Source organism: Dermacentor andersoni, chromosome 2 (assembly GCF_023375885.2).
Source record: "Dermacentor andersoni chromosome 2, qqDerAnde1_hic_scaffold, whole genome shotgun sequence".
NCBI classification, from domain to species: domain Eukaryota; kingdom Metazoa; phylum Arthropoda; class Arachnida; order Ixodida; family Ixodidae; genus Dermacentor; species Dermacentor andersoni.
Window position 1 is genome coordinate 159,069,242 of NC_092815.1, and position 14,789 is coordinate 159,084,030.

Sequence of the window (14,789 nt, forward strand, 5' to 3'; positions counted from 1 at the left end):
ACGGCGTGCCTCATAATGAAATCTTGGTTTTGGCAAGTAAAACCTCATAATGTGTTATGTAACATTCGTTAAGGATATCCTGGGCAGTCGCACAACTCTTGAATACAATTAAGTGTCAAGTGTTGTGCGCGAGGTCTTTGAGTATGTGGATAGCCTTTATGGCGTTCGATAGCTGCTAGTCTACATTGCGGCTGTATAATAAAGGCGGAACGGCAACATGGTAGAGAATGTGGAGAACACACAAATCCCGCATATATTACTGCACAATAATTTTAAATATCGTTCTTGCTTCACGCACATGGACAACCGCCATAGGAGACTACTTTGGAAACTAACTGCAAGTACTGTATGTGTCGTAACCAATGGTGTACCTGGCCTGGTGGCCAGTAAATGGAGACGTAATATTGCGAACAGCTTCGGCTATAGCATGCTAACGAACGACGACACAAACTGAAGTGACTAGTGCAAGAGTGGACAGGGAGCACTAAAGACGCTACAAGGACAAGCGCCCAGTTGGATGTTTGCGCTTATCCTTGTCGCCTCTAGTGTCCCGTGTCCACTCTTGCGCTAGTCACTTTAGCATGGAATACCACTTAGCCCGGTCTCACACCCTGCGACGACACAGGAACAGTTTGCTCAACTCTTGTATCGTGACTTTTGTGTTAAGGTGAAAAACCAACTTATCCATGTATATGTCTTAATGCTTAAGCACATCTAGATTTGCAGCTGCGGCGGTAGCCCATGAGTGCGCATTGCAATGTCGCTAGTGAAATAATTGTGTGCACCTTAACGAATTCGATAGTGGAAAATCAAAATCCGTCCTCGACGGCGTCTCTAGTAGACGCTGTGCAATGTTCGGACGTTAACAATGTGTGCCGACTGAAGAAAGGCTGCCCCAAAGTACTTCTGACGATTAGGCTAGCTTCTTTACTCCGTAGAAAAAAAAAAAAAAAGAAAAGGAAAAGAAAATAAAAAAGAAAAAAGAACCGCATCAAACGCCCAGAATCAACCATTGCTCGTCGCGACTAAACGCTCTTAGGATGACGAGTAATTTCTAGGCGACGAGCGAATACGCTTGATCAAGACCACTGATAACACCGGCGGGACAAGCATTGTGGCGAAGTTCAATGCGCAGGGATAGCTTTTATTTTTATTTTTTCTTGTTTCGTTGACGTCATCACGCGTCACCGCGGGAAGTTTGAAAAGTTTAAGGTTAGTACGCCACGTGGTGGCACTCACGCGAACTAAAGCCTCATGTCCAGAAAAGCTGGATACGCTCGCTTGTCGTGCTGTCGCTGTCGCGTGCAAGATCATTTGCAAGGGGTTTATACTTTACCCCCTACGTGTACGAGCCGATTGCGAAGAGACGGCCTCTCCAAGAAGCAAAAATGCTGGTGCAAGCACTGCTTTCCACGCGAACGAAGGCGAATTGTTAGCATCTCCTTGTGTTGGAAACGTTCTTTGGCGAGTATGTTTTTTGCTAAGCTGCATTCAGCGTTCCAGTGAGTACGCATCCGGGCAAACAACTGTAGTGTTATGTTCCTGCGTGCCTCCTCCTAGAACGTAAGCGGTGATGCGATCTTCGGCATTTGTGCGCTGCCCCAAAGCTGCCGGCAATCTACACAGAGGGTTTAAACGCGGGAAAAGTTTACCGCTGTTGTAGCACGTGTAGTATAGAACCTTCATCAGCACGCCATCCGCACGCTACTCGTAACCGGCGAATTCCGTCGGCTACGTGAAATGGTCGGTTTCTCTATGTGTGCGAGAGAAGGGGAAGCTCAGCGTCCTGGCGTGAGCAGGCTTTCCAACACATGCAAATTTTACGCTTGCACTGCGTTATGGTAGCTGCATGCAGGCTGTTTCACAACACACGTGTGAATAGAAAATTAGCGGCGCTTGGCGATGAAACCTGCGTCAAGGGTGGGAGATAAACATGCACCTTCCGTTCAGCGTGCTAACACGAAGGAAAACCCAAAGCACGCATTATTGATAAACTCCGGTAGTAATCGTCACGGAAGCGGTTATGAGCACAACACTGTTGTTCTTGAGCGCTTGAAGTTGTTTCGCTTCACAGCAGCCTCCCACTTAGCTGAAAGCTTCTTGTCTAGCAGGAACTAAGGGAACATCGGAACATCGTTGCGGCCGCTGGTGTTCGTGCAAGCGTAGGCAGCACAGAACGCCGGAATGATCGGCCTACAAGTTCAATTGATGCTGCGCACGTCAACTACTACTCCTATATACACACAAACAAAGAAATGTAGGGTCGAGCGAAACAGATTAGGATGGCACGCACGCGGAAATAAGCCCGGTCAGGCACGGTCGCGGAGACTGCGATGGAACGGAACGCCAGTGCTGACGTCACTACGCGCGGCGCTCGACGGGGGCGGAGCTACAGCGCAATTTTAACCGACGATTGCCTCGCTCATAAGTGAAAAATCCCCCCCCCCAATATTTTACCTGCATTTCAGTTTCATTTTTCATTTCTTCAGTTTCCGTTTAATTTCACTGCTGAGCCCGTTTTACTCATGAAACATCACTACCAACTGAAGTGAAACTCGACAAATAATAGTTGCAGCGAAGCAAGCATTTTACTTCAGTTTACTGAAGAATTTGGCTTTCAGCGTTCCACTATTACAGACGAGTGAAAACGTATAAAATTACGGGCTAATAATTTTGTTTTTGTGGTTACCACCTAATTTATGTAACAAGAAAAGATTGAAGTACGAACTATTTGAGCCTTGCGTAGGAACAGTGGCTGGCGGTTAGGAGAGTGTGGGCGGGGCTGCACTGCAGACTTAAATTGCATCCAACTATAAACGGATAATTAGAAGAAATTGCGGGTTAATATTTGCGGTGAAATTTGTAACCATTATCGCAATTCTACGCTGTCATATTTTGAAGGCCTTGCTTCACTAATTTATTTTTTCTTTTCTGACGTGTTTTGCAACTTTGTTGCACTTCATCGTTTTCGTGTCAGGTAGCGTTGTTTTATTAACGTGGTTCTTCTACCGCTTCACCCAGAAGCCACTGTGACTTGGACTGTCCTGTCCCACTTATCATTTTGTATTTGATGCAGGAATAAATAATATTAAGTATATTGACACGTGTATGTTGTTTTCCCGGTGATAGCTCTTCAGTCGCTGTTTGCTGTTACAAAGTTATCGCTTGGCGCAAGACGCGACTTCTTGTATCGGAACTTTCTCGAATGTTGTCGCCGATTGCACAGCGAAATAAGTGTGTTTGTGATCAAACTGCATGCGCGACGCGAATAGTGGTGCACGTTCTCGAACGGACACGAGCCCTGGCGATTACACTGGAATGTAGATGAGACATGTACAACTAGCCGACGCACCTGATCTATGCAGACGAGATTTGCACGATCGATAATTATGCTCGCGTCTTCATTGTGGTCCGAATATTACTTGTTTTTTGGGTGACACGTTCACCAATCGCAGGCGGAAACGAGGCGCGCGAGCTGGGCGTGTCTGTTGCTGCACTTTTCGTCGAAATAAAGTATGTTTGCGCTTTCTTTCGCTCAATTTCGATGCGGTATCCGAATTCAGAGGGTTGAAAACCATGACGTACTGCTCTTCACTCATTTTTTCTGGAAAAGCTTTCAGCTTCCCTTTAACTGTACTGCGCACTTATGAAGAGTGAAATACTCAGACTCCATACACTTTGTCTATGTGTTGCACACCTCATCGCTTCCGCCGATGAGAAGACTCTTCAAGAATAGTAGACGTTCAGGTATCAAGTACGATGCCAATTTGAAAAGGTCCCATGACGACGATTTTATTTGCTTCTGTGATTGGCTGGCGGAGTAACACAACCCCGCACTCCGCGCGGTCCGTGTGTCGTTGCCAACTGCTGTTTTTTTTAAAGTAGTATACTATTATAGTCAGCATTTAGAACTAAGTGGTGAAATGGTTCTTGGCAGAGAATTGAAAGTATATGGGTCATAAAAGCTTCTTGCGAAGCGACCAAAGCGGGTGAGGGTTCTAGGGATATAAAATGCTACATGTGTTATGCTGGTCAACAGTGGCTGAACAAGAGCTGCTGGCCTGACGAAGACATGCCTACTTGTCGAAGCGTCGGCTTCAGCGACATGTTGTAATATACTATTAATCAATCACTTCAAGCCTCGATTTTCCTGCGAACCGCCTTCTTGTGTTTGCCTGGTTAAACGTACAGCTCGCCTTAACTTTCTGGGTCAATGCCGTAGCCTCAGTTTTTTTTTTTAATATATTGTTACGGGAAGGAAGAAGCGTTCGTCTATTTACAGGTGGCTTTTAATGGCTGAGCCAACAAGCTTAGAGCATCGATACTTCTAAACACTTCCTCGTCGTCTCCCAGACCACCATCAGCGTCGTCTTCTTTTCACATTACCGACTATGACATCACCCCCGTCGGAAAAACCACCTGATTGGTGCGGCTCATCGGTCCGAGAAAGGTACGGTTTGAGACGGCTGACGTGGATGATGTCAGAGAGAGGTGAAAGCACCGCGGCATTCAGCGGAGACACTTCATATGTGACAGGGGTCACCTGGCGAAGGATGCCGTAAGGGCCATAGTATCGCGAGAGGAATTTCTCGGAAAGACCAACATGCCGAGTTGGATACCAAACTAGCACAAGAGCACCTGGTTCGTAGTTCACGTCGTGATGGCGCTGGTCGTAACGACACTTCTGGCGTGTCTGTGAAGCAGAAAGACGAATGCGGGCAATCTGGCGTGTTTGGGTCGCTGTGTCTGTCGGCGAGTCGAGTGTGGTCGAAAGGAGAGTCTCGAAAGGCAAAGTCGGCTCACGGCCGAAGAGAAGATAGAAGGGTGAATAGCCAGCTGTGTCATGGCGCGAGGAATTGTAGGCGAACGTGACAAATGGTAGAGCAATGTCCCAGTCGCGGTGATCGGAGGAAACATACATCGCTAGCATGTCAGTTATTGTGCGGTTCAGGCGTTCGGTAAGACCGTTAGTTTGAGGATGGTAAGCGGTAGTAAGTTTGTGTTTAGTAGCACATGATCGTAATAGGTCGTCGATAACTTTGGCAAGAAAGTATCTGCCGCGATCGGTGAGAAGTTGACGAAGTGCACCGTGGTGCAAGATGACGTCGTGTAGCAAGAAATCAGCGACGTCTGTAGCGCAGCTGGTCGGTAGGGCTCTAGTAATGGCATAACGAGTTGTATAGTCCGTAGCGACGGCAATCCACCTATTTCCGTCCTTGGATATAGGGAATGGTCCGAGGAGATCAAGGCCAACGCGAAAAAAAGGGTCGGCCGGTATATCTAACGGCTGCAGCAGTCCGGCAGGAGGCACAGCTGGTCTTTTTCGGCGTTGACACGACTCACACGCGGCAACATAGCGCCGGACAGAGCGGTTTAGACGGGGCCAGAAAAACCGTCGCCGAATTCGGTCATAGGTCCGCGTGACGCCAAGGTGTCCAGCGGTGGGAACGTCGTGCAGTTGCTGCAGTACAATCTGTTGCAGATGAGACGGAATGACGGTTAGGAGCTCGGGCCCGTCAGGGTGCATGTTGCGGCGATACAGGATGCCATTTTGTAGTACGAACATGTGAAGGGATGGGTCAGACGGAGCAGAGAGCAGGCGTTCGATAATGGGGCGTAACGACTCATCGCGTCGTTGTTCAGCGTCAATGCTGAACAACGCTGAGAGCGAAAGGCAAGGCTGAGCAAGGGCTGAGCTTTCGCTCTCAGCAAGGCTGAGAGCGAAAGAACGCAGATCGGTGAGACATCCCCGGCGACGGTAAGCTGGGGATGGAGAGCGACGCAGCTGGGGCGAACGGGAGCGGCGACTATGTGGTGATGGCGATCGGCTGGTCGCGCTGGCTCGAGCGTCGTCAGGTGCGTCTTCAACATCGGTGGAGAGTGATGGCGGGCGAGGATTCAGTGGGGAGCGGCGGTAGGCGGGAAAGCTTGGTCGAGAGTGGGCTGGCCAGGAACTTCGACAGTGGCGAGAGATGTGGCCCACACGTCCACAGTAAAAGCAGATGGGCCTATCGTCATGGGTGCGCCATTCGGCCGGGTTGCGATAGCTCGGATATGGACCGTATTGGCTCTGGTGAACAGGGGCAGAGGCAGCAGATGAAGCAAAGTCAGGACGGCTGGCGGAGCAGATGGATGGAAGACCTACATTGGCAAGTTCTTGGCGAATGACCGACTGAATGAGGGACACAAGCGGCCGGGAATCGTCAAAGCACTGCGTGACTGGTGTGGAAGGAGACGCTGCTTCGATTTCTCGCCGAACGATACGTACGACGTTCTCGCAGGAGGTGGACTCAGGCGGTGGACAAATGTCTTCGCACGTCGACGAAGCAACGGTATTAGGTAGACGAGTAAACTGTCGAACTATGCGGCGACTCTTCGCGTCTTCAAAGCGGCGACATTCGTTAATGATCTCATTGACCATTGTGATGTTCTTATAAACAAGCAGGCTAAACGCGTCGTCCGCGATGCCCTTTAAGACGTGGCTGACCTTGTCTGCCTCTGCCATATTGTTATCTACTTTGCGGCAAAGAGCGACGACGTCCTGGATATACGCCACGTAAGATTCAGTGGACGTCTGTACGCGGGTCCCAAGGTCCTTCTTCGCAGCACGTTGGCGGCTGACGGGTTTGCCGAACAAATCTCTAAGCTTCTGTTTACACCGGTCCCAACTCGTAATCTCTTCTTCATGTGTTTCGAACCAGACCCGTGCTGTTTTCTTGAGGTAGAATATTATATTAGCCAGCATAAGCGTGTTATCCCACCTGTTGTGTGCGCTGACCCGTTCATAATTCTGTAACCAGTCATCGACGTCAACGTTGTCAATCCCGGAAAACATGCCAGGGTCGCGAGACTGGGTCAGGATGACCGTCGGTGGCGACGACGGAGCCGCGGTTGAACTCTCTCCTTCGGATGACATGGCGGCCAGGTTACGCCCGCTGCGGAGCTCCGTCTTGCTCAAGTGATTACCCCGCACCTCCACCAATGATGTTACGGGAAGGAAGAAGCGTTCGTCTGTTTACAGGTGGCTTTTAATGGCTGAGCCAACAAGCGTAGAGCATCGATACTGCTAAACACTTCCTCGTCGTCTCCCAGACCTCCGTTCAGCGTCGTCTTCTTTCCACATTACCGACTGTGACAATATCTTCAGTGAATTTATGTAATTGTGGCCAGAAGTCACTTTATTTTTTGCCTTCAGGAGGGTAAGAAACCCTAGTCTTCTCGCGTCAAACACTATGAATTTCTTTATTACATTGGTTCTGAACATCAGTCAGATCGCCTAAAGTGACTAGCCCGGCAATTTGAGACATTCTTCTGTCGGCTGCAACATAAAGTGGCGTATATAAGCAGCCTCCTCTACCACCTTGGACAAACTACAAGCCCCTTGTTGCGGCAACGGTGGCTTGTGGAATCGATCAAACATCTTTTAGACTGTAGAGCGGACAGTATCGAAAGGGCCATATACGTAGAGGAGAAATATGACAACAAACTGTCGAGGCCCTCTGACACTATGGCGCAATAGATCACATGTATTGTGATAAATAAATAAATAAATAAATAAATAAATACTAGGTCTCAGCCCCTTTCCATCCACACAACGTCAAGGAATTGATTTCTTCTTTTATTATTTTCAGCCAATTGGCTTTCATTCCAAACCCTAGCCGATAGGCGCACTACCTACATGGTATAAAAAGCCTGCTGCAAAAAGCTCGCAGTAAGACTCAAAAGTGAAGTCAAGCTATCAAAATAGTGACTTTCGCTGCCCGATCAATTACAATTCCTTTCTCGTTCCATTCCCTCCCCCTAACCCCTTCTTGCAAGCCGTGTCTAACCAGTTCGCCATGGTAGCTCAGTTAGTATGGCGTTGCGCCGCCAAGCACGATGTCGCGGTTTCAATTTTGGCAGCAGCGGCTGCATTCTGGTGGTTGCAGAAGGGAAAAACTCATGTACCGAACATTAGGTGCGCATTATCGAACTCGAGGTGGTGAGAATTCATGTGAAGCCCGCCTCTACGGCTTCTATCACAACACAGTGCGCGGACTGGGGACTACAAATTCCACAATTTTAATTAATGAGTAACCAGTCAGCGCACAAAAGGTTTATCGCCAGCCATAACCACTCTCGTAAATCCGTGACCTTTGAAAGACGCCACGATTCAGTGTTTCAAATGAACAAGCGCAAACGTTATGCATGGCTTTACGCGCGTGAAAAGATTGAGATGGGTCCTTCACGCTGATCGCCGACGTCGCTTGACTGCTTGATGCGGTCGACTGCAACACCTGCATAGTCGTCGCCGCAGGCCTCAAGTCAGCGGCAAATAAAAGCAGTCGCGCAAGATTGCCAATTTCATCAACTTTAATACTATTTCGACAAACAAATTATTTCGAAGAAAAACAAAGAAGCCGCGACAGCTGAACGCTGATGGCGCGCAGGCTCGTCTAGGCCAAGCATTTTTAACCATCTTGACCATGGGCGGTCACGGCGCGCCAGCAGCCGCTGCGGCGGTCGCCTGCTGCATCCTAGTAGGTGCCGTTCCCGCGCCGAGGCATCGCTCTACCGTCCAGGCGGGATCCCCTGATTCCGTAGGCGGCCAGCGCCAGCGTGAGCCCGATCACCAGGCTGAAGACGAAGACCAGCAGGGGGCGCCAGCAGCCAGGGGAACGTGCGAGCGCCAGCATCTCCGCGCGCAAGCGCTGACGGTCGCTGTTGGTCCTCCGCCTCCTGCGGCCGCCATTGTCGCCGCCGTCGCCGGACGAAGCGGGTGCGCGGCCGGGCGTTGCGTACTCTACCGACGGCGGCGACGATGCCGCCAAGGCCTGAAAAAATTCGAAATGACTGTCCTGCAACGGCGTAACGTTTGTTTCGCTTTATAGGATATCGATTTGCCGATTCGCATGTTCTAAAGACAGGTGGAACAGAAAAACTGCTCATATGCGGGCGTTTTATTTAACGCTAACACGTTTCTTTGTTTAAATCGCCAGTTGCATATAGCTGAAATTTACTCATTGAGCTGGATTGCCCAAACAGGCAGACATTACTTAAACTGGAAATCATAATACTAATTGTCTATTCGGTAAATCTAAAGGAACGCAATCTGCAACACGGATGAAGAAAGGGGACGGGACGAGCCCTGTCTTTTTCCTGTCTTCGGCCGTGTTCAACGTTGCGCTCCTAATATTTACACACTATACACCAACAAGCCCAGGTACAAGTACTACTCATTGGCTAATGTGCAAAATTTCAATAATCAGCTTTTTTATTAATTACTTTTTCTCGCACATTGCAAAACACGAAATGAAACCAGTGATGTCATAAGGTACATCCACTAATAACGATTTATGAAGCTGGTACCACCTTTGAGACAACCACAGTGAAATTGTACTGTTTTTTCACTTACTTTATTTCCAACACGCCTTTTTTATTACATTGAAGCTCAACAGTGAATGGAACACCGATGCATTTCGTCGAATTTTGGGAACGCATGTCTCAAATCTGGTGTCATCTTCAGAATTCGTTCACGTGGTTACGATATTCGAAGTCATCGGCTTCAATTTGTAGATTGCTAATTGTGCCGTAATATAATAAGTTGCGAAATTAATTAGCGAAATATTGTTAATTGCTTGAGTACTCGTTATGCTTTCTTTTGCAAATATTGTGTGCCTCAAAAGGTGGTATACCTCAAGAAGTACAATTGTGCTACCTGTCATGAGCGATTTTACAGCGAAGCTGTACATGGCTAGGGTTCCGTGCATTTTTGCTCTCCGTCAACAAAACTATCATCATCGATGGCTCATACAACCATCAGCAAGCGAAAGATCCAATGGCTCAACGACCCGTAAGGCATAGGCTACAAGCACTCAACAAAGTGAAGTGAACAGTGCTTACATTCTTTGGAACCACGCATACAACATACAGAACATCATATATTTCAATAAAGAACAAGCTAAAAAAAAGCATCTGAACCACATAATTGATAAGGCGCTCGTGATAGCAATGCGAAGCACGTAGTGCTCCCCGCAAACGTTTCCCGGTAAAAATTACTGTAGCGCAAGATGCCGCGGCAACGGCAACTTGTGACGTGGGGAGGGACGTCACTAGACTTTCGTATATAATATAAACAGCCTAGCAACTGATTTCAATTTTGTTGCAGCACCGCTTTGGGCAGTGGCATGCTGTCAAACTTATGATTACTTCCATTCCTACTATTACTCTAACGCCATAAAGTATTGCACACCACCCTCAGCAGTTGTGGTGGTGGTTTTCAACAGCTTCGCCTGTCGTCCACCTTCACGGAGTGGAATGGCTCATTAATCATTCTTTTTAAAATTTCGTTAACGCTAAAACGAATCACCCCGTATACACGTGTTCACGGAGTAAACACACAACGCGGTGCATTTGTTGTGCATCAAGATTGCACAACAATATTTTGCGGTGCGATACTCTAAAGCATTTTATTCGGTAGCGGCTAAAAAGTATTATTCGTCTTGGCGTATAGAATCTCTTCCTTCTCTTGTGAGATTGATTAGGTAGTTCATACACTATTCAATGACTTCGGGGCTTATCATTCACACGAACGTACACACACAAAAAAAGAAAGCCTGCATGCGTACAAGAAATAGTCGTGCTTGACGTTTGTGCATTCTACCTACACAGCGCTTTAATCTGTGAAGGGTGAACATGCCATGCAAACAAGTGCCGATTGTTCCTACAGTCCCGATTCCACTTTCAGGCTATGTGAGTACACAGCCTTTCACGCAGCTTCCCTGCAAGGCACCGACCACACGGAGCGCGGAATATACGTCTCGCTAAGTGTACACGTGGGCCTACGCGTCTCCGAGTCCCTACGCGTGTGGCGAAGGGAAGGGCGAGCAGCCACACGATACATCCGCAAGTTAGCGCTGCATTACACGTGCAGTGCTGCTCAAATTACTTTAGCGAGAAGCGTTCGTTTTTCTTTTCTTTTTTTAGGAAGCATGGGCCGTATAACGTAAAACTATTCGAATATGTTTTTATTCCAATCTCTTGACGTCGAATTTGCGTAACCGCCGACGCAGGCATCGGGCGGTCCCCCGCAGGGTTGTCTGAACAAACCAATCAAATGCTCCCCTCGTTCATAGGAGGTAACCTTTGTTTGCTTGAAAAACGAATAACATCGCCTGCACTGAGCAGCTTGTCTTATCTAACTGGCTCACAAGAGGCGAGGAGCATGCTCAAGTGGAGAGAGATTCGATGGGGCCGAGCCAATGCACTGAATATCGATAACCGGATGAAGAGGGCGGTGCCGGCGTCTGCGATTGGTCCGCTTTCTCTTACTTAGCTTGCGGTGGCTCGTCGACAATCGCGGCGGCATGCAACGGAAGCTTAAGAATGACGCTAAAACGGATACCCAGCAAAGAAGAGTTGGCAGAACGAGGTCGTAAACGTGCCGAAAGTTCTCGAAAACGTTACACGGCCACTCAAAAAGATTTATTATACGCAAATAAACACATGCTCTCCGGCAGGGCCGAGTAGCGAATGCCGGAGCGATCGGCGGCAGCCATCTTTTATTCCTTTCGGAACGGGGCAGCCTGCAGCTATTCAGAAGAAAATTCAGTTTTGTTTGGCATATTAATACATCTTTCACGCGTTCGCGTCACTTTGACGCAGTAAGTTTTTGCGGTTTTGTGACGTCGTGTGAGAAGCAGGTGAAGTGGTGAAGTGGGTGCAACCCGAAACCCTTTGACCAATAGCCGAGGGCTAATGGGAAAAAGGCATCGAATCAGAAATAACCATTTTTTGTTTTGTTCGGTCAAATTATGCGTAATCAGTGTGCACACGTCATATCAGATGGGGAGCTATCGCGGTTTTCGTGACGGGGTAGTCCAAAAATGTTTTTGACCAATCGCGGTAGGCTGATTGCAGAATTGGAATACAAACGTTTGGAATAGTTTTACGTTATAGCGCTCCATTATTCTTAACAGAGGCCAAAGAGGCAATCGCGACCGCGAAATTTGACCCCGATCGAGCTCGATCGCCATTGAAAATGCCCCGCCTATGACACCCGTAAGAAATTTTGAGCACTTGCCCATTACGGCAGCATCGGTCACAACATTGCTCGCCATCTCGTCCAACAAGCACCTCGTCACCTGCTTATTCTTATGTTGATTGTGTTTCGCCAACCAAAGTGTAGGCCGAGCGTCAACGCAGGCGACCAGCGGTTCACTACTGGTAGTGTCCATCGTCTATCTGCGACATGTAACCGACGGAACCAGCGGTAATACCCAGCGTCTCGGCAGGATTCCGAAACAACAACCTGTCTGCAAATCCGCGCCGGAAGTTTACATGTGGGCCACGTGACTACGGTGCACAGGCAAGCCACTTCCGTCGCGTACGCTCAGCCCTACTTGACGCTTGCACGGCCTGCGCGTCTCTTCTCGCTAGACGCGTAGCACAAGCGCGCATGGCGTCGCAGGCACGTGACGCGTAGCCAGGCGCGTACGATTAGCCGCGTGTGGTTTTAAGCTCCGTAGCGGACAACGTACGCGTCTCTTCTGCTATTCCTCACTATACAGCCGTGCGCTGCACCACGGTCTGTAGTCAGGAGGCTAGTGAAAGGCGCAGCCATCCTTTCTATCTTTCCTTCCTTCTTTCCTTCTTTCCTTTCTTTCTTCCGTTTCCTTGCTGGGAAGTTGTCAAATTTCCTGCGGAGACGGGGAAAGCCGACAGCGTCGTGCGGCGGTGCGGTAGGCAACAAATGTCGAGGAACTGCCAGCACCGCAACCTGTGTCGGCGCGCCGAATGTTTTTATTTTTTTGTTTTGTTTTCGAGACGTAATTATCTATAGTTATAGAATAAACGTTGTCTTGCCCGTACCTGACGCTAATTGACTCCCACTTCTTTGCGCGGTTTATCTCAGATAGTAATCTGTAATTTGATCCTCGTGTCGCGTGTCACCCGCTCCACTCGGAGGTCAGCTATAGGAGCGCTCAAATCAACAAACATATGGTGGGTATCCCTTCTGGGCATTTCGGCTAAGTAGAGTAGGAGAGAAGGAAGGCTGTTAACTGCAGGTTGATCTAGACTTGCGAAGAAATAATGCCGGCATTTGCTCCGCCCGAGCGCATCACTTTAACTTGAATGGAATAACATATACCACAGAGTTGCGTGTGGCGTAATAATGTCACTTATAGTTAACGTTGCTAGAAGGAAATGAAGAAGGCGACCAAACGGAGCAAAGTAGGCGATGCCGAGGGGCTCTCGACATTGGATCCCCAGAAAGCATGCCCAAGCCGAATGATCACCTGCTCCCAGAGCAATTGAAGGGGCCACGGGATCCGAATTCTGTCGGATCTCGGTCGAGCTCCCAGATAGAAGGTGAAAGCGCCCCCAAGTGGTCCGAAATGAATGCGCGGCGCTCGGATTGAACCGGGCGAATGTGTACCGAGCGTTCCATTTTACGCCCAGCCCAAAGTAAACCGCACCACGAGAGCGCCGTACAGCACTCGAAAACGAACAGTCGAATGTACCGTTAGATTCCGCCCTTACATCATGCAGTTTTGTGCTCGAGAACAGCATGGGAAACTTACGGCCAGCGCGCTGCTGTACAGCACTGGCTGCACTGTCACCGGAGGAGCTCGGGGCTTCTCGCGGCGCCCCGTCGGCGCGGGAGCAGGTGGCGCAGCGTCGCCGATGGAAGCCGCGCCATCTCCGTCGCCTGTTCGTCGAGGGGACTCGGCATCGAAGGACATCGTGAAGGGGCTCGTGACCGATTCGATCACCCGGAGGCGACAGTGTTCTTCGTCTTCCTTTTCTTTCTACATGTACATCTCTTTCGGGAAGGAAATGCTCAGGTTAACTCTACATAGCTTACGCACAAAACAACCCACAAACATTAACTAAAAATCAGGCCCAGAAGGTGCGCAGATGATCGTAATATAACTAATTACCATGTTTTTCACAGAATAGCGCTTTTCTTGACTAAGAACAGCGCCTGCACAAGTTTTCCACGTGGTGTACTACCGCCACGTGGAAAACGAAGCCTGCAAAAGGTTGTGTAAGCGCTGGAAATAATTTTGAAAAAATGATAGAAAAGACCACATTCGCGGACAAAACATGAGGAGTTTCTGTTCTTCAACGTGTCATTGTCATCATCGTCATCAGCGTATTTCATGTCCACTGCAGGACGAAGGCTTCTGCCTGCTATCTCCAGTTACCCCTGTCCTGCGCCAACCGATTCCAACTAGGGCCTGCGAATTTCTTAATTTCATCATCCCACCTAGTCTTCTGCCGTTCTCAACTGCGTTTCCCTTCTATTGGCACCCATTCAACGCATCACTTGAATTTAAAAGCAATTTAAATTTATTTAACGAGGTCGGCATAAGCGTTGTCAAGGTTCACATTCTTTTATTAATATGCTCGTCTGGTCTACCTAGATGCAACAATCTCAATTTGGCAGATACTTAGCGTCTGTAATCGTATACTATGTTAGGCAGAATATAATGGGATATTCTGGTGTGTCAGTTGAACTACGTGCGCTTTGCTGTCCGTCACACCAAGCACAGAATTTTGTCGACTTCTTCATTCACGTGAGGCCACCAGCTCTCTCGACAGTTTTTCATTCGCTAAACGCTCATTGCACAACGGGCAGTCCAGAACATCTGCGCGCAAAAATCGCTCGCGGTTCAATGCTGGCTCGAGCACACCAGCACTTTTTGACCCACAAGGTTTGTCACTGAGCGCACGCCTCTTCTTCATAGTCAAGTTCAATATTTCGGTAGAATAGCTGCATAAACGTAGTTAGTTCTTAGGTATCT

At 48.6% G+C, this 14,789-nt stretch overlaps 1 protein-coding gene across 1 annotated transcript; it reads right to left on the reverse strand.

The window, feature by feature from the left end:
* Nucleotides 1-8,342: 8,342 nt before the first annotated feature.
* Nucleotides 8,343-13,871, reverse strand: LOC126540539 (uncharacterized). The gene is made up of 2 exons (XM_050187366.2): nt 13,563-13,871; nt 8,343-8,813 (listed from the first exon to the last, which is right to left on the reverse strand). Exons 1-2 carry the CDS (start codon nt 13,722-13,724, stop codon nt 8,517-8,519), a joined length of 459 nt encoding a protein of 152 aa, XP_050043323.1. The 5' UTR covers nt 13,725-13,871; the 3' UTR covers nt 8,343-8,516.
* Between the last annotated feature and the right edge of the window lie 918 nt (nt 13,872-14,789).